Genomic DNA, 20,338 nt, shown 5'->3' with positions numbered 1-20,338 from the left:
CTCCTCGGTCCCCAGACGTCTGTTGAGTGTTGTAAGAAGAAGGGGAGATGCCACACAGTGGTGAAAATGGCCTTGTCCCAACTTTTTGGGGATTTGTTGACACCATGAAATTCTGATTCAACATATTTTTCCCTTAATATGGTACATTTTCTCAGTTTAAACTTTTGTTCCGTGATTTATGTTCTATTCTGAATAAAATATTAGAAGTTGGCACCTCCACATCATTGCATTCAGTTTTTATTCACGATTTGTATAGTGTCCCAACTTTTTTGGAATCCGGTTTGTAGCTGTCAGTCACTGATAGGTGTTCTCAGTGATTGATAGCATTCTCTTTGTAAGTATTTATACAGAGACAGCTGTCAATCACTGATAGTTGTACATGGGGAGGTGTTATCAGTGATTGATAGAATTCTCTGTGTAAATGTTTATACATAGATAGCTGTCAATCACTGCTAGTTGTACACGGAGGAGGTCTTATCAATGATTGATAGCATTCCATGTGTAAGTGTTTATACAGAGACGGCTGTCAATCACTGATAGTTGTACAAAGGGGAGGTCTTATCAATGATTGATAGCATTCTATGTGTAAGTGTTTATACAGAGACAGCTGTCAATCACTGATACTTGTACACAGGGGAGGTGTTATCAGTAATTGATAGCGTTCTCTGTGTAAATGTTTATACATAGACGGCTGTCAATCACTGATAGTTGTACACGGGGGAGGTCTTATCAGTGATTGATAGCATTCTGTGTACGGGCTCATGCACACGACCGTATGTGTTTTGCAGTCCACAAAAAATATGGATGACATCCGTGTGCATTCCGTATTTTGCGGAATAGAACAGCTGGCCCCAGATAGAATAGTACTATCCTTGTCCGTAATGCGGACAATAATAGGACATGTTCTTTTTTTAGTGTAACGAAAATACGGACATATGGTAATGGAATGCACATGGAGTACCTTCTGGTTTTTTTGCGGACCCATTGAAATTAATGGTTCCGCATACGGTCCGCAAATAAAATGGAACGGACACAGAAAGAAAATCTTTCCTCACAAAACTATATATCAGTCTTTTCAGCTCCTCTTGCTCAAACTGCCTGCAGATTGCACTGCATTTCACAGTGACAGGTCCTTTTTAAGGCACAGTGGCATTGGTTAGCACAGGAATGCACATGCCTCTCAGGAAGCATGAAAATCTACAATATAAGAAAATAAAATCTGTAAATTGCATCAGATGCCATAAATACAGATATTTACAACCAGAACAGATATGTGAGAAGCCAGCTTCTGGGAGACGAATAGTTAATCAGACAAGATCCAGGTACTAAGGACTTTCTGGCACAATGAGGAACTGCTGAACAAACTCCTGACACCTTCTCTTGTCCAAGTTGCTGGGTGATGACTGATCAGGCGGAGGTCGGAGTAACAGGTTTCCAAATATGCTTGCTGCGAATAAAACAAATGTGTTAACGTAGGAAAAACGTTCCCTGCCATTGTACTGTAATATAGTGAAGCTGTCCCATCTGCAGGCGGCATGTCACACTGCTGATTGATGGATGTTTTATGAGAAAAAATTCACAGGAATGTATTGATCTGGAATTCCTTCCTCCTCCTGGGTTTTACAAGTCCAGTGGACTATCCAGCTCAATGATTAGCAGCTACATCTGTATGCACACACAGGGGGAAAGCTTTTAATCAGCGAGACGTCAGCTGAGATTTAAGCCATATATTCCACTCTGTGCTGAATCTTTTCCCAGAAAACTATATATCAATCAGTATAATAACACATTACTGAAAAGCCAACTTAAATCTCCCCCAATGTGTCCAGGAGACCTATCAAACTGGTGTAAACTAAGCCAGTTCTACTTTACACCAGTTTGATAAATCTCCCGCAATGTGTCCAGGAGACCTATCAAACTGGTGTAAACCAAGCCAGTTCTACTTTACACCAGTTTGATAAATCTCCCGCAATGTGTCCAGGAGACCTATCAAACTGGTGTAAACCAAGCCAGTTCTACTTTACACCAGTTTGATAAATCTCCCCCAATGTGTCCAGGAGACATATCAAACTGGTGTAAACTAAGCCAGTTCTACTTTACACTAGTTTGATAAATTTCCCCTAATGTGTCCAGAAGACCTATCAAACTGGTGTAAACTAAGCCAGTTCTACTTTACACCAGTTTGATAAATCTCCCGCAAGGTGTCCAGGAGACCTATCAAACTGGTGTAAACTAAGCCAGTTCTACTTTACACCAGTTTGATAAATCTCCCCCATTATTTCCTTTAACCTTCTGAAAGGTGTCCCTCTGTACAGACACAGAGTAATGCAGAAAGATGTATTAATATCCTAAAATGTCCAGGAAATGCAGTGTGGAGAAGAAAGAAATACAAGGGGATTACCTAAAATGTTGACATCCAGGTGATTCTTTAATGAGTTACTCAGTAGCTCCCGTAAAAAGGAGATCAAGTAATTGAAGACATTTTTATGATGCAGCGGCAACAATGAAATAACCTGAAAGACATAAAGAGCAATGGTCATTGTATGTTCAAGCACAAGGCCTGTTTCATACTTGCGTTGTGGCATTCCGGTTTTGAAAAAACCCAGCAGAGGATCTCAAAACTGGGCCAAAACAGCTGTCACCCATTGATTTTAGTTCTTAGGTCACCAGGAAACTGAAATTGGGCACACTGCCTAGTAGGACTAGCTAAGCTGAATGTAAAGGTATCTTTCACTTGGAGATCCATTGCTTCATTCTGGAAAGAAAGTACTTTTAATCCATATGCAGATGAGTACTTAGGTGCACAGGGGGCGGACCGAAGCCACTCTGTGCACCTTTACTCTTCCTGTCAGTCCCTCCCTCTCCTTTTTGATGGACAGGGCCAGGCAAGATGACTATGTAGAAACCTGGCCCTGTCAATAAAGAAGGAGAGGGGGAGATTAGCAGAGGATACTGGAAGAACAAGGATGCACACAGCGGCTTGGGCCCGCCCTTGGTGCACTTAATTGCCATTAATTTGCATAATGGTTTAAAGGTGCATTTTCTTCAGAATGAAGCAACAGATTGCTAAGTGAAAGGTATCATTACATTCAGCTGAGGTAGCCCTACAAGTCATTTTGCCTGATAGAACACCAACTCCCTTTAATACAAGACTACATACACATGACATACACGTATGTTATGCTGGCTTGTAGAGGTAAGCAATCAGACTTAACCCCGGAGGATTTTTTTTTATATTTTTGCGTTTTCATTTTTACATCCAGCCTTCCCGGAGCCATACATTTTTAATGTTTCCATTCACAAAGCCGTATGAGGGCTTGTGTTTTTGCAGGACAAGTTGCACTTTTTATTGTCACCATTTAATATTGCATACGATGCAGTGGGAAAATAATTCTAAATGGCGTGGAACAGGAAAAAAATGCAATTCCGACCCATTTTACGGGTTTTGTCTCTACGGCGTTCCCTATGCAGTAAAACTTCTTGTATTTTATTACAAAAAAATAAATATAAAATAAAAAACACACCTTAAAAATTTGTTTTTTTATTATTTACTTTTAATTCTGAGGAGAGGGGGGTGGATTTTAATTTTTATATCATTTTGACATTTTTGAAAACCTTTATTAAACTTTTTTTTGCGCCCCCCCCTAGGAGGTTAGAATATGCAATCTTTAGATCACTTTTGGCTTAGACTGTAGTTCAAAAGAACTACAGTCTAAGTTCCATTCGTCTTGAGTAAAGGCTTGTCTTTCGTACCTGAATGTAGATTCAATCCCTTCACATGGGTGAAAGATATTAATCTATTTATTAGAAAATTAAAATGGAAGAAGTTTTTCTGCACCCATGATAGGGAGGAATGTGAGAAATTGGGTATAGATCAGGAGGATCTTCCTGATGTAAGATTGCTTGCAGATCTTCTGGTGGAAAGTGATAGAAATACAGGCGAAGGGCCGTTCACTGATCTAAAACCTGTATCTAAAAAGTTCCCTCCGTTGGCTAATCATTCGCCCCTTGATGTCTTTCTCACTGTTGTCACGGAAAAACTACGCTCTTTACATGTCCGGAATCCCTACCCAAGAAACCTGTCTGAGCAAGAGCAGTTGGCATTAACACAACTACAGCAAGATTCATCTGTTCTAATCAAGCCCCCAGATAAGGGGGGCAATATAGTTGTTCTTGATGTCAGCTGCTATGTTCAGATGTGCAAAAGGACTCTTGATGATAACACTTGTTACATTAAATTGGATCACAACCCTCTTGAGGCTTATAAAAAGGAACTAGGCCGAATCCTGAGCAGAGCAAAATGGCGCAAATTGATAAGTGCAAATGAACTAGCTTACCTTCTGCCCACCTACCCGACACTACCGGCCTTTTATAGTCTACCCAAAATACACAAGGGGACTAACCCTTTAAAGGGAAGGCCGATAGTGTCGGGTATAGGTAGCCTCACTGAAAAAATCAGTATATATGTCGACAGGGTTTTGAGACCATTTGTATCTAGCCTACCATCTTTTGTTAGGGACTCTATGGATGTTCTTAAGAGATTAAACGACATCAGATGTGATAAAGATACCCTACTTGCCAGTTTGGATGTTGAAGCTTTATATAGCTCTATCCCACATCAGCAGGGCTGTGAGGCAGCCAATGCATTCCTACTGGAAAGGGGGTCACAATTCTATGAACATAATGAATTTGTGATCACACTGCTGAATTTTATTCTGCACCACAACATTTTCTTGTTTGACCGTTCTCTCCACCGCCAGCTCAGGGGGGTGGCAATGGGTAGACCTTGTGCCCCTACCTTTGCTAACCTCTACCTGGGCTGGTGGGAGAGAGAGGTTGTCTTCAACGAGGAAATGGAGCAATGGACCTCGTCCATATTATTATGGATGAGGTTCATTGATGACATTTTCATTCTATGGAAAGGCACAAAGGAGAGTTTCTTGGATTTCGTATCAAGATTGAATATTAACTCCTTGGGTCTGTTTTTTACATCAGAAAGTGATGACAAACGGATCACCTTTTTGGATCTTGCAATTGAGATTGACCCCTCTGGTTATATCAAAACAAAAGTGTTCCGAAAAAACCAGCGGCCACTAATGCCCTCTTGAGATGGGAGAGTGGACACCCTTACCCACTCAAGAGGGGCATTCCTAATGGACAATACCTTAGAATGAGACGCAATTGTTCTCAATGGTCTGATTTTAAGGCCTCGGCTGATGACCTTAAGGAACGGTTTACGGAATAGGGTTATCCGAAACCTATTTTGAAGGAAGCATACCAACATGCAGCAGCATGTAATAGAGAACAACTCCTGCATCCTAGGAATAGAACATCCAACGACGCACAGATACGGATAATTGGCACTTTTGATACAGCAAGTAGTGAGATACGTGCGTTGCTTACTGAGTATTGGGATATTTTAAAAACTGATCCGGATGTTGGTCATCTAGTAGGCAGTCGTCCCATGATTACATACAGACGTGGGGGTAATATTAGGGACAAACTGGTTCACAGTGCCTTTACTACCCCCAGGGATGTTACTTGGCTAGGGGCCATCAGACCAAACGGTACATACCAGTGTGGCAACTGCATAGCTTGCAAAGCTATCTGGAAAAGCACGAAATTTAAGAGCTCGGCCACAGGACATGAATATTCCATCAAGTCCTTCATCAATTGTAGGACAGTTGGGGTGGTATACCTGGCTACCTGTGTCTGTGGTATACAATACACAGGAAAAACAAAACGGGAATTTAGGAGGCGCATAGGTGAGCATCTCCTAAAAATTCTGGAGACACCCCTGTGGCACAACATGTGGCTGTCAGTCATCCTGGCAATTTTGACTGTTTCAAATTTCAAGGAATAGAACATGTCAGGCCACCACCTAGGGGAGGTGACATCGATACACTTTTGCTAAGAAAAGAGGCACAGTGGATGTTCACCCTCAATACTGTTAAACCTAGGGGCCTTAATGATGCGATTTCATTCGCTTGTTTCATTGAATAAACTTCCAGCAACATATCTCACTCTGTTTATATCTGATACAACGTTTCTCAATTACAATATTGTTTCCCTCTAGATCATTGACATCTTATTTGAATATCCACGGATAGTTCATCTATCCACTTTGGAATCTTAGTGCTTATCTCTAAGTATATGCTTTGTAATCTTTTACTTATCACTCCTTATCACTCATCATGGGGGACCTGTATTGTTCTCCTGTGATGTTATAAGGAGTTCGGACTGTATGATAACGTATCTATTTACCTTTGGTGTCCCCGTCTATTTTGAAACTCAAGCGTGCGTCACAGACCTTACGTTATCCCTCCCTATTGTTGTACTGACCAATTCAGTGAGGGCAAAAGAAGCATACGTCATCTTTTCGTCCTCCCCCCTATGAGTGACGGTAATGGGTGGGCGGAGCCAGACTTGTGCCAGCCTTGGATCGACGATATGATGGATCGTGCGTCATCCGGCTGTGACGGAAAGATTTGGCTCAATTAGGTGACGTGCTTCACTTTCTATTGGATACTCACTATGGGTCGGTCACACAGATGGGAGGAGTCTCCTCTTTTTAAACAAGTCCGCGCTACGCGCGGGTCACGGCCACATATGCCGGAGGCTCACCGCTGCACGCACGACATCAGTGGCGTGCAGCATATTCTTAGTCAGATATTCCCAAGTTCTCTGCCTTCTGCTGTACACCCAGTGTGAGGGGGTAATATTCAGCGGCAACAGTGGACTTGGTGAATTGCTCCTGATAAGCCAACAACCAGTTGGATAGGGAAACGTGTCGAGCAATAGATTCCTGCAGTTACATATGCAGACTGACTCTCGTGTATACCTCTGGAGCCATATGGTGTATTCCTGTTCAGATAATTACCAGTCTAGGGTTTAACTATCCTACAGTGTAACCTGACATTACATCCTGGGTGTGTCCTTCTAGCAGCAATGAGATTTGATACACTATACACTGTTGCTTGTTCAGGTACACTGATAGTGGATATCCTTACATCCCTATACTGGTAAAGGAATTACACCAACATTGTATACTCCTTACATTTAGGAGTTCTAGTGATAGGAGTGATTCTTTGGGGATCAGCATCATCAGTCTGAGATATCCCCAATCACCCTATCAAGCCTATTTGTGGAGATTTTTAATATAATAAACATTAAACTGTTTTTAGCGTACTTTATATAGGCAGTAAAAATATTTTGGACTAGTACGTCAACAATACCAACCTAACTTAGTTAATTAGATATCCTATGGAGCCCTGCCAACTGCAAGCCTCCATGGGAACTATAGCTCTTCAGAGAGACCCAGTGCATCAGAGCGAAGGAATGGCTCCCCTGATTGCTGTATGGGGGGCCATTCCTGACCCGGAAGAGCAAGCTTACGTTTTTTTCACATTTAGATGCTGTGGTCACATCTGAGCACAGCATCTAAAGGGTTAAACGTCTGCGCTCGCACCATATTTAAAACCCTTCCTTCCATTTTGCAAGAAACAAATGATATAAAATTCAGCTGTATGTAACCTCAGTGACAGTCTGAGACCAAAAAGCAGCCCTGGCACACAAACCCCCCCAGCCCATGGGCGTTCTGCAGAGTATTACTGCTCTGCAGACTATACAACATAGTACCGCACTGATCAGAGGCAGAATATGTAACAATTAGAGGATCTGTCACCTCTCCTCACATGGATGTTTTAGTAAATACTTGTATTTCCCATGTAATAACAATTCTGGAGCACCTTTTCTTGTAGTTTCTCTGTTATTCCTCCTGGAAGTGTATGTATAAATTGACAATTGGGTGTTACTATTTAATTACCTCCAGTTACAAAAGTATTCAGATCCAGGTGCTGGTTTGAAAACCGTAAAATACTTTTGGGGGACCCCTTTAAAATCAGTTGTCTACATCACAAAAAGTCTACATAAGCAATGTCTTATTCATGCATTTCCAGGAGGAATAAGAGAGAAACGTCACAACACAAAGTAAACATATTCCAGAATTATGTCATGGATAACAAGGTGGAGGCACGGAGGGGACTGGGCAGGATTAGGTATGTACAGTTATGCGTTGGGTGGAGTTAGAGCAGTGGCTTAATATTAAAAAGTTTGCAGCAGTATGCTACATGCGTCTCTGCTATGGTCTCTACTTGTCATTTTCAAAAGTTAAGAGGTATGGTGAGGGCACTCCCCTCATTAAAATGAAGGAAAGTGGGGCTCCTCTTCTTCTGACCAGGAGGGGCCTCAGCGGTCAGACCCCTGCCAAATAGACACTTATCCTCTAAGGCCTGTTTCACACTTGCGTTGTTAATTCCGGTATTGAGATCTGGCAGAGGATCTCAATACCGGAATTAAACTGATCTGTTTTGATTTTGCACATCGGGATGCATCCGATCTGTTAGGATGTCTTTGTGTGAAATCAAAAACTGAAAAAACTTATCCGTCACCATTGACTTTGTTTTTAGTGATCCATTTTTTTCCCGTTTTTAAGACCGGACACAAAAACCGCAGCTTGCAGCGGTTTTGTGTCCGGTCACAAAACAGAATGCTGACGGAACGGAAGACATCCTGATGCATTCTGAAGGGATTGCTTTCCATTCAGAATGCATGAGGACTAAACGGAAAAGTTTTTTTTTTTTTTTCTGGTATTTTCCGGATCTCAATATCGGAAAACAATGCAAGTGTGAAACAGGCCTAATCTGTGGATGAGCAAGACTAGAAGCACATACTGTAGCTGTGCCACACCAGTCCATGGGTAGTGTCAGCAATGCTGACGTCACTCAGACCCACCTACCATACTAGACACATCCCAAAGCCAGGTGTCTCTCCCAGTGTCTCACTTTCTAAAACGCTGAATGACAGAGCTAGCCGTATATAGCTATACAGTAACACATCTCATTCCTGGACAGTAAAGGAACAGCTACGTGTCTATCGTGCAGTTCTTGTTCTGAGTTTCCAGTAAGGGATCCAGTAAAGGTGTGGATTTGGTACTGGTAAAGAGCCTTCCGTCTACTATATGCATAGTCTGTCCTCTCCCTATATGCTTTACAGTCCAGATTTAGAAGAGCTCTGTGGCGACCAATATGTTACTTTATTTCTCAGCCTCTATAGCTTATGCAGGGACATATCACCTGTTCCTCAACTTCTTTTGGTAGATTTGGAATCCAGGCCACTAGGTTTTTACGCTGTTAGGGTCCATTCAGACGTCCGTGTTTTGCGGATCTGCAAAATACAGATACCGGCCATGTGTGTGTTACGCATTTTGTGGACTGCCCATGGCCGGCCCTATGATAGAAATGCCTATTCTTGTCCGCGGACAGGAATATTTTGTGGGGCCGCAGAACGGAACTATGGAAATGCATGGGTCTGCACCTGTTCTGCAAAATTGCAGAATGGATGCGGAGCCAGAAATACGGACATGCGAATGGACCTTAATGGTGACCATATAAGTTGTAACCCAGGTATTCCAAAAAGATATAACCGGCTGAAAAGAATTTTTAGAAAGTTTTTCTTAGTTAAACAAGTAACTTCTGATTAAGTAATTTGATGATTGTAATTGACGAGGATCTCTATAGCTGAGGTTTGCTGTCTGGGTTCACTCTGTCTATATTTCAGTAAGTATACAGTTGTAACGCTATGATCATATCTGCATCCAATTCAGACAGATGTGACAGAAGAACACTGCTGTATGCAGAAATGGATCCAGCACTGCATGAAAGTAGAAAGCAAAACTTAGACATTTTGCTCAATGGATGGGATACATGGAGAGATCCCTAAGGAAGTATCCCCATCTCTAGAACTACATAACTAGACGATATAGGACAGGTAATGGCGCCTGCAGATGGGTTGGATGGCCAAGTAACTGCCACAACGTATATGGATCAAAGAAGATGCAAAAGTCAATTGGTGACCGGCCACTGCCCTTTGATTCCAATGATTTATCTTAGAGAGCAATTCATTCACCAAAACAGTCCATATGAAAAGGTGGCCTGCTGGTCCTAACAGCCATTCATATTTCAATTTTCCAGGGGAGCCGAGACCACTAAATCTGAAATGGCTGCTCTGCGCAGCAAGACACGTCTTTCTATGATTACTAAGTAATCCTGCTTTCTCTTTATGTAAGATGCATGTAACGCATTACCTCTTTACTGCTGTTATAATGTCCAGCGCACTCCAAGCCTCTGCTGTAATAGCTGTAGCAGATCACGGGCTCTGGGAGGCCTTCCAGGAAGAGCAGTAACGCCTCAACGACGGAGTGGTTGCTTCCAGCTTGTGGAAGGTTTAAGGAAGATATCTCACAGAAATGCAAGGGTTTACCAGAATTACTCCACCATATAATCGTTAGCTCTGCACATTATGCTTCTAGACCAGGGGTCAGCCACCTCTGACACTCCAGCTGTTCTGAAACTACAACTCCCAGAATCCTCCTTTCACGTCTATGGGAGTTACAAGAGCAGCCAAGAAAGTGTCCATGCTGGGAGTTGTAGTTTCAGAGCAGCTGGAGGGCCGAAGGTTGCTGATCCCTGTTCTAGAAGGCCAAGCGTGTGATACAGTCATCTTTTATAAAGATTTCACCTCTTTGAGAAGACCACCTCTTTAATAAGACTCAATGTTTTAGGACTGATTTTCAGTCCCCCTGTATCCTATGGATACCGGCCTCTTGTTCCAAAAGACTACCCCTCTAGATGGAATTGTGGGTGGACGTCTTAATAAGATCTTATACATATTGTAATAATTGTAAAAAAAAACGAAAAAAAAAAAACACAACTCATAATAACCAAACTAAAATGTCAGTTAGTGAGGTGCTGAAGTGTAAGCATGGAAGACGCAAATACTATGTATATACCGGTATGTGTGTTTTCCACTAGTAATTGTTCGTGAACCAGTACGGAAGGACAGCCTACTGCCTTTTGTATGGTCGCAGAAATTGTAACGTGTCCGCTGAGTAATCAAAGGCCACTCTTTACTTGACTATAATGTCCTGGATAGAAGTAAAGTTGGCCGTACACAAAATAAAAGATAACAATTGCTCCATAAAAATATCAATGACAATTATATTTATGGGACAAAAACAATTGGCTTTAACAAAGAGAAATTTGTTCCATAGGTCAAAACAACTGTTTCCAGATTTCGTTTCTTTGATGCAGTTTTTCACGAATAAGCCAGGAACGGATCGTGAATGGAAGACACATGTAAGGGAATGAGTTCTCCTCTTCAGGAATCCACTCCTGGCTATGGCTGAAAAAACTGCATCAAAAAAGCTGAATGTGGAGGCCCAGTTGTTCCTAAGCAAATGGTTTAATAAGTTATCATATGGCAAAGTAAAAGTGCAGTAATACACAGTACAAATATTCAGCGTGTCTGGAGGGATTCTGGTCATTGCAGATTTCTTGCAGTACATGTGCTCATTGGGTGGACATCCTAATACACACGGCTTATCTACAGCAGCAGACGATCATGCCACGCTTAGATTTGGACTCTTAAAGGATACGGATAGATTCTGGAAATCCGGTATCTAAGCAGTCTCTAATCGCTTCAAATTCAGATCTTAACCCAGGCTGCTGAAACAAATCTTCCTGAAATCAAAAAGTATAGCCATGTTTATAACCTTTATAGAACATTTATTCTGCTCACAAATCAGTCTCCAACAATACATCCATTCTTGCCAACCATCCAGAAATTCTTGGGCAGTCTAAAAATAATGCACTTTTTTCCAGCATCCGTGAACAAAAAATATACATGTCTCCATGATTTATTTTGAGGCTGGGGGTACTTGAGTAGGTCATTGTGATTATAATGCTCATCATTTTCGAGCTCACACTAAAGACTGCTAATGCATTTATATCAGTATATCGAGCGGTAGACCTGCATTACTTATAAGCTTTATCATTCATTGTGGTTTTTCCAATTTGTCCGTAAAAATGTTGACTGTCCGTGATGTTTAAATAAGTTGTCCAGAAAGGAAAAAAAAAATCAGGTTGGCAACCCTGGGCACATACAGGATACCATGTTAACCAAGCATACTGTATGGTGAGCGCTTTTTAATATTTGTGTGTTTCTACCTCCCTTGGCAGGGAAAGTGTTAAAACCAAGCTGTTTCATGGTAGTGAGGTCAGAGGACTGTCATCTGGATACCAATCTACCTATTTAGAGATAACCCTCAACATCTGTGTGTGTGTGTGGAAGGCTCAGCCCTTCTGTATTGTAGCCCCAGTCTTAGGAATGCTGCAGAGCGTCGCTCCGGCTTCTGTCCCTGTTACTATAGCTTTCAGTACACACTGAAATCACAACAGTGTGCTATGACAGTTCTGATAAGGACTCCGTTAGCTTGTCTCTCAGACAATGGTAACCTGCAAGAAGATTAGGATGCCCAGGCTCTACTGAGCATGCGCCACAGCCGTCCTGCTGAGAGGTACTGTGCATGGGAGCTCATGAGAACCCGTCCGCCCTCAGTGTAAAATTACTAAACAGAACTGCACAAGTGCCGGACTGCAGCAGTGGCCATACCCATGGACAACTGTGGAAAGGACAGGATATCTGAGAAACAGTACATTTCTGAAATATGAATTTATTTGCTGAAATTAATATTTTTACAATAGCTATCATATTCAATAGGATACGTGAGATGGGAATACCCCATTAAAGAGGTTGTCCGATATGATTGGGAGAGTATTAAAATAATTAAAGTAAGAAAAAAAGTGAAAAGGATGGAGTGAGGATGCCTCCAGTGTCCTGGTGTCGGAGCACAGATGGCTGTCAAAGCCTGCTGCAGTGGCTGCTCCTATTCTTCAGCTGTGCTCCGAAGCTGGGACACTGGAGGCAAAGAATTGTTTGTACTGTGCAGACACTGAATACTTAATGTAGAGTCTGCGCAGTAGAAAACAGGATGGGAATAAGCACTGCCGGCAGGACGGGGGAGCCATTTTCTATGATGTCATATATGGGGGCCAGAATTACAAAAACAATGCAGAGGCACCAGCCAGGAACAAGAAAAGGACAAGAAAAGGAATACAGATGGATGTTGGTGAGGACAACCTCAGCAGTGACAACCCCTTTAACTTGAATCCACTACAATGTAGAATTGCAGCACAACAGAGATATGTGTAATGGAGTCGAGGTAGCAATTCTGCTGCAATCCACTGTTTAATATGCATGGGAGGCGAGGTTACTGGATAACACACATTCATCTACCTGCAAACCCATCGATAATAGCTCTAGTTCAGTGGAATATGAGAGTGGAGTCTGACCTGCAGGGATGCATTACGGTACAAGTGATCAACCATCATCGAGAGCTCTTTAGGCACATCTAAAGGTTTCTCTGCACCAACAAAATCCTCCTTCATCTGAAGAGGCATGCGTGCCTAGAGTGGCATAAAAAGCATGTTACATGTCTAGCATCCCAGCATGTACAATGCAGCGGATGGATAGGATGATCATACCAATTCTCTGATGGCATCTGGAGACATGTCTCTGATGGGCTCTCTCATGTTACATAACATCTGGATGGAGGATCCAAAGCAGCTGTGCAGATAGTCTCCAGTCACAGACAAGAAGAAGTCTTTTCCTCTGTCCAGGTGCAGGATTAAAATGTCTTCCAAGTTTTCTTCACCAGAATTTAATTGGGCAGCCGTTTGATTATTAACAAATAACTCAAGTTCTATTTGTGCTTCGGAACCTAGAAAGGTAAGAGAATGGATTGGTATTTTGAGGGATGTGAAACACTGGGCACCATTATGTAAAATATTAGGGCACTAAACAAATAGCCATTAGAAGAGATCAAAAAAAGTTATGGGAAATTCAAATTCCTTGCAGTTACTTAGGGCTCCCATAGGCAGGGGCGTACCTAGAGCATTTGGCACCCGGGGCGAACCCTTTGTTTGGCGGCACCCCCCCCCCCCCCCCCCCCAAGAAAGTTAAGAAAACATGCACAAACTTTTTTCAATGTTTTCAATAATATTTATAAATAAAAATAAAACCCCTTAATAAAATAAACCTCTGCACACCCCCTTAACGAAATAAACCCATTAACCCCCCTTAATAAAACCCATTAACCACCCCTTAATAGACCCCTTAACCCTTCCTTAATAAAATAAAAACCTGCACCCCCTTAAACCCCAGTATAATAAACATTGGTGGCGCAGTGCGCCCCCCCCAACATAATAAACATTGGTGGCGCAGTGCGCCCCCCCTCCCTAGTATAATAAACATATAAACATTGGTGGTGCAGTGCGCCCCCCCCCCCCCAACACCCTAGTATAATAAACATTGGTGGCGCAGTGCGCCCCCCCCAACATAATAAACATTGGTGGCGCAGTGCGCCCCCCCCTCCCTAGTATAATAAACATATAAACATTGGTGGTGCAGTGCGCCCCCCCCCCCCCCAACACCCTAGTATAATAAACATTGGTGGCGCAGTGTGCCCCCCCAACATAATAAACATTGGTGGGCAGTGCGCCCCCCCTCCCTAGCATAATAAACATATAAACATTGGTGGTGCAGTGCGCCCCCCCCCCCCCAACACCCTAGTATAATAAACATTGGTGGCGCAGTGTGCCCCCCCAACATAATAAACATTGGTGGGCAGTGCGCCCCCCCTCCCTAGCATAATAAACATATAAACATTGGTGGTGCAGTGCGCCCCCCCCCCCCCAACACCCCAGTATAATAAACATTGGTGGCACAGTGCGCCCCCCCCCCCAACATAATAAACCTTGGTGGGCAGTGCCAATGAGGGTTAAAAAAATAAATAAAAATTAACTCACCACCTCCAATTGATCGCGTAGCAGCAGGTCTCATGTACTTTCTTCAGGACCTGTGGTGATGTCACTGAGCTCATCACATGATACATCACATGATCCATCACCATGGTAATGGACCATGTGATAGAGGCTGGAGCTCAGTGACGTCACCACAGGTCCTGAAGAAATTACAAGTAGACCGGCAGCAGCTACGCGATCAATTGGAGGAGGTGAGTTAATTTTTTATTTTTTAACCCTCATTGGCACTGCCCACTGCCCACCAATGTTTATTATACTGGGGGGGGGGCGCACTCAATGTTTATTATACTGGGGGGGGCCGCACTCAATGTTTATTATACTGGGGGGGGGGGGGGGGGCGCACTCAATGTTTATTATACTGGGGGGGGGGGGGGGGGGCCGCACTCAATGTTAATGAAGATAACTGACCTGTTAATACAAATGCAGGAGGCGGGTGCCGGAATCAAATAGCCGGCACCCGCCTCCTGCATTTGTATTAACAGGTCAGTTATCTTCATTGGTGGCGCAGTGGCCACAGCCCCTCCCCCGGCCCTGCCCCTCTTCTTATTGGCCGCGGCGGCAGCAGCACAGGGGGAGGGAGAGACCATCTGGAGCCCTGCCCCTATCACAGCGCCACGCCTGGCCCACTCGCCACATTATTTTTATTTATTTTTATCCTCAGTCGCGGCTGGCACCCCCCTTGTGAGTGGCACCCGGGGCGGGCCCCCTACCCCCGCGGTACGCCACTGCCCATAGGCAAGCTACTGACCCCATATACAGGAGCTTTTATACAGTCATGGATAGACACTGAACTCCCCGTACTGCTTGATAAATTCTCCCCATTGGGTCAATAAAGAAACTGAACCACTGTCCAATTTTCACTGATGGTTGCTTGGAGATTTTAAGTGAAATTCTTCAGTTTAAAAAAGGCATCCGTACAAGACCATGTGTCATAACGGAAATCTACACCAGCAAGGGAGCTATAAACTATGCCAATGTGTTGGGCTGGCTATAGCTGCCTTTACACTGCCCATTCCCCACTGTGCCCACTTTTTTTTGGAAAAGTGGGGAGCAGGGTTTGAAATCTCCCAAAAAGTCACAAACTTTTGTGCAACCATGAAATGTACCAGTTTTCTGATGCACAGGGGATGGAAAATGACTCCCTAAGGCTTCTTTCACACGGGCGTCCAGGATTTGCTCTGGATGCGTCGCGTGTGCATTGCGGGAAACGCGCGCGAGTGCGCACGCAATTGCAGTCAGTTTTGACTGCGATGGTGTTGTTCAGTTTTTATCGCGCGGGTGCAATGCGTTTTGCACGCGCGTGATAAAAAACTGAATGTGGTACCCAGACCCAAAACCGAACTTCCTCACTGAAGTTCGGGTTTGGGTTAGGTGTTGTGTAGATTTTATTATTTTCCCTTATAACATGGTTATAAGGGAAAATAATATTATTCTTAATCCAGAATGCTTACTAAAATGTCAATTGAGGGGTTAAAAAATAAAAGCAATTAACTTACCTCATCCACTTGTTTGCACAGCCGGCATAGTCTTCTTTCTTCTTCTTTCAGGACCTGCAAAAGGACCTTTGATGACGTCAGCACAGATCTTGCTGAATGAAGATAGAAGGATCATCAAAGGTCCTTTTGTAGGTCCTGAAAGAAGAAGAAAGAAGACTATGCCGGCTGCGTGAACAAGTGGATGAGGTGAGTTAATTGCTTTTATTTTTTAACCCCTCCATCCCTATTTTACTAAGCAATCTGTATTAAGAATGCTATAATTTTCCCTTATAACCATGTTATAAAGGAAAATAATACAGTGAATTTACATTAATGGGGTCCGGGGTTGCTCATCCCTATCATCTTCTAGCAACCATGCGTGAAAATCACACCGCATCCGCACTTGCTTGCAGATGCTTCCGATTTTCACGCAGACCTATTCATTTCTATGGGGTTGCATCAAAAATGCTTAATATAGAACATGCTGCGATTTTCACGCAACGCAAAAGTGATGCGTGAAAATCACCGCTCATCTGCCCAGCCCCATTGAAGTGAATGGGTCCGGATTCAGTGCGGGTGCAATGCGTTCGCCTCACGCACTGCACCCGCGTGGAATTCTCGCCCGTGTGAAAGGGGCCTAAGTGTATTAAACTCATTACAGAGTTACAGCATACAGCAGACTCCCATGTTGTGTGTCTATCTGTAATTAACACCTAAATGACTGCTCGCAATCTTCTGACCATGGCAAGTCCTCAGTCTACTATTGTTTGGGGGGGACTCCCTGTTCTCCCCTGCTCCATGAATTACCAGATTCTGGCTTCCTGCTGCACAGCCAGGCTCAGAGGAGCCTCTGATGCCTCCTATTTAACCAGCGGCATAATCAATTGGGTCTCTCAACGAGGGTTACCCAATGACTTGATCATGTCTAGAGGATCCCCCTGCAATCAAATCCGGGGAGCCAAGGTAATAAGCCTGCTGTTGGGGCGCACTAACTGTTGCTCTAAGATTAGCTTGTATCATTGTTAGACAGAGCATGATGAAATAGCACATAGGAGTATGCTCATAAGTATAGATGTAAAAAAGAATTCTCTTAATAGGACGAAAAATATAATAAAATTAAAATATGTCTAGAAAAAAAACGATTATCACAAAGTGCATTTAATTATGCACAAATTACATTAAAGGGCTTCTGTCACCCCATTAAACCGTTTTTTTTCTTTCTTTACTAATAATCCCTACACTGCGATCTCAGCATACATAAGCTAATTAATGATTTTCGTTCAGTACAATTTGCTAAAAATCGATTTTTATAATATGTAAATTACCTTGCTACCAGCAAGTAGGGCGGCTACTTGCTGGTAGCAGCCGCATCCTCCGATCTTAATGACGCCCCCTCCGCTTGTTGATTGACAGGGCCAGCGGACGGGATCTTTCTCTGCTGGCCCTGCCTGTTTTCATTCAATATCAGGCGCCTGCGCCGCGGCCGTACCTATCTTCAATCTGCGCAGGCGCACTGAGAGGCGGCCACTCACTCGGCCGCTCGCTCCTCAATGCGCCTGCGCCGATGACGTCACATCTACACCCGGCGCAGGCGCATTGAGGAGCGAGCGGCCGAGTGAGTGGCCGCCTCTCAGTGCGCCTGCGCAGATTGAAGATAGGTACGGCCGCGGCGCAGGCGCCTGATATTGAATGAAAACAGGCAGGGCCAGCAGAGAGAGATCCCGTCCGCTGGCCCTGTCAATCAACAAGCGGAGGGGGCGTCATTACGATTGGAGGATGCGGCTGCTACCAGCAAGTAGCCGCCCTACTTGCTGGTAGCAAGGTAATTTACATATTATAAAAATCTATTTTTAGCAAATTCTACTGAACGAAAATCATTAATTAGCTTATGTATGCTGAGATCGCAGTGTAGGGATTATTAGTAAAGAAAGAAAAAAAAACGGTTTAATGGGGTGACAGAAGCCCTTTAAAAAAACAAACCCATATTAACTTGTGGGAAGAACAAGAACACTGGGTGTGTCAGCAAGTAGTGGAACGTGCATGTACCTGGTGTAAGAAACCCTTTGCTTGGATTCGCTCGGAGCCATTGTTTGCTATACAATGGCTCATCCAGCTTACTGATGAATTCATACTGACACGCCACCTGTCCATCATTGTGAATAGTGAATGTCTGGACTTGCAGCTGCATGTACTTTACATCCTTGAAGTGAAACTGTGGAGTAGACAACACATCAGCATTTGAAGCTTCCTTTATCGCAAACATCTAAACTCTGTATGGTTATAGAATAGAGGACAAACACAACATATATAATATAAATCAACAAGTACCATCAACCATTCACAGCCTGGAATTATATTCTGTATTTAAACAGGACCGGTCACCTCTTCTGACTTGTCCAACTAAATGCTTGTATTCCCTATAATATAACACTGCTAGAGCATCTTACCCCTCTGCATTGTGCCATTCCTCTGTTATCCCTACTAGAAACTTATGGATACATTGACAACTGGCTGTTTACCAGCTGGAGCTTGTCTCCATACACACTCTGAAGAGGCGACAAGGAACCCTTTATTCACTTTAGTAGATGTGGATGTACAGTATATATCTACTGTATTTATCATTAAGCTATCCATGGCAAAGTTTGGAAAAATATAATGGGGCCCATTGATCAAGATCGCCTGTTTTTTGGTGTAAAATTAGACTGGCGTATTTCATTCGACTGTCAGGCCTTTGCCGTGTATATATTAAAAGTCACACAGCCGTTGGTGAATTAGACTAGACGTATTTTTATTAGTCTGACTTCTGGTGGTTGTTTGTCAGTTTCATATTCACTTAGACTGGTCTCATTTATTTGCGCAAGAAAAAAGTTGCATGTCTCCTTGAAAGTGCGACATTTAATGCAAAAAAAAGTCAGCACTGAAAACAGATAAAAAATACTGCTGGTACTCCAGCCCTGAAGTGGTGAAGTGGAGTGGAAATGAGATGGGTTTTGCAACAAATTCAGGCACAATAAAGGCGCACCTACATAAAATAGGTCAGAAAAATGTGGTAAAAGTTAGAAATCTGAATTAGGCCTCATGCACACGAGGCCTCCGTTCCTTTTTTTTTGAGGATAGGATGGGGACCCATTCATTTCAATGGGTCAGCAAAAAAATGCTGATAGTTCATCCGTTTGTGTTCCGCGTCCGTTGTCCGTGTTTCCCTTCAGCAAAAAAAATAGTGCATGTCCTACTTTTTTCACATTTGCGGACAAAGATAGGCATTTATTACAAGAGATCTGTGGAAAAAACAAATCCTCCCCAAAATATATATTTCTATTCAAGATTTTGTTACAAGAAATGGGTCATTTTAATCCCAACAGCTTTTGTAATAATGTTTCAGTGCAAAACGAAACTGACAAAAAGTGTTCTAATATTCACAGCTTGGTAAAGCCCATTGAGTCCATTTTTGCCAAGACATAAGTGTTGTCGCCTTGTCATATGAGCTTCACCTGTGACTAATAATGGATCAATCAGGTCTCAGGTGTGTATAAAAAGAACCCCAGTACACAAGACCTTCACATCAACTGCAATTAGACCTCTGCAAACATGCCTAAGATCACCCGGAGACTAGAGTGTTGATTATCAAGAGGCTGAAGACCAGATCCACTGCTGATGTGGCAGACACCTTCAATGTGTCTCAACGTCAAGTTCAGAGGATAAAAAAAGATTTGAAGAGGCTGGAGACGTTTTGGACAAGGCCAGGTCAGGCCAACCCCGCAAGACAACTGCTCGAGAGGACCGTTTGTTGGCTCGAAAATCCAAGGCCAGCCCATTTTCCACTGCAGCAGAGCTCCACGAGACCTGGTCACCTGAAGTCACGGTGTCAACCAGAACAGTTTGTCGGATTCTGTCTCAAAATGGCCTCCATGGTCGAATCAGTGCCCATAAGCCAGCACTAAACAAAAGACAATTGAAAAACTGTGTGGCATTTGCCAAGGCCCACAGCCTGCTAAAAAGATGGACGCTGGAAAAGTGGCAGAAGGTGGATTTTTCAGATGAATCTTCTGTTGAATTACACCACAGTCGCCGCAAATATTGCAG

At 43.2% G+C, this 20,338-nt stretch overlaps 1 protein-coding gene across 1 annotated transcript in view; it reads right to left on the bottom strand.

Moving 5' to 3' along the window:
• Positions 1-1,048: 1,048 nt before the first annotated feature.
• The window catches only part of INPP5B (inositol polyphosphate-5-phosphatase B), a 151,355-nt gene continuing 132,065 nt past the window's right edge, over positions 1,049-20,338 (bottom strand). The window contains exons 18-24 of the mRNA XM_040424442.1: positions 18,302-18,467; positions 13,443-13,678; positions 13,251-13,364; positions 11,495-11,579; positions 10,145-10,272; positions 2,402-2,513; positions 1,049-1,447 (exon numbers count right to left, since the gene is read on the bottom strand). Of these exons, the coding sequence (XP_040280376.1) occupies positions 1,326-1,447; positions 2,402-2,513; positions 10,145-10,272; positions 11,495-11,579; positions 13,251-13,364; positions 13,443-13,678; positions 18,302-18,467 (963 nt within the window). The 3' untranslated portion in view covers positions 1,049-1,325. The remainder of the gene's footprint in view (positions 1,448-2,401; positions 2,514-10,144; positions 10,273-11,494; positions 11,580-13,250; positions 13,365-13,442; positions 13,679-18,301; positions 18,468-20,338) is intronic.

Source organism: Bufo bufo, chromosome 3 (genome assembly GCF_905171765.1).
Source record: "Bufo bufo chromosome 3, aBufBuf1.1, whole genome shotgun sequence".
Classification (NCBI taxonomy): domain Eukaryota; kingdom Metazoa; phylum Chordata; class Amphibia; order Anura; family Bufonidae; genus Bufo; species Bufo bufo.
Note: the sequence above shows the minus strand (reverse complement) of the source record. Positions and strands in the feature narration are given on the sequence as shown.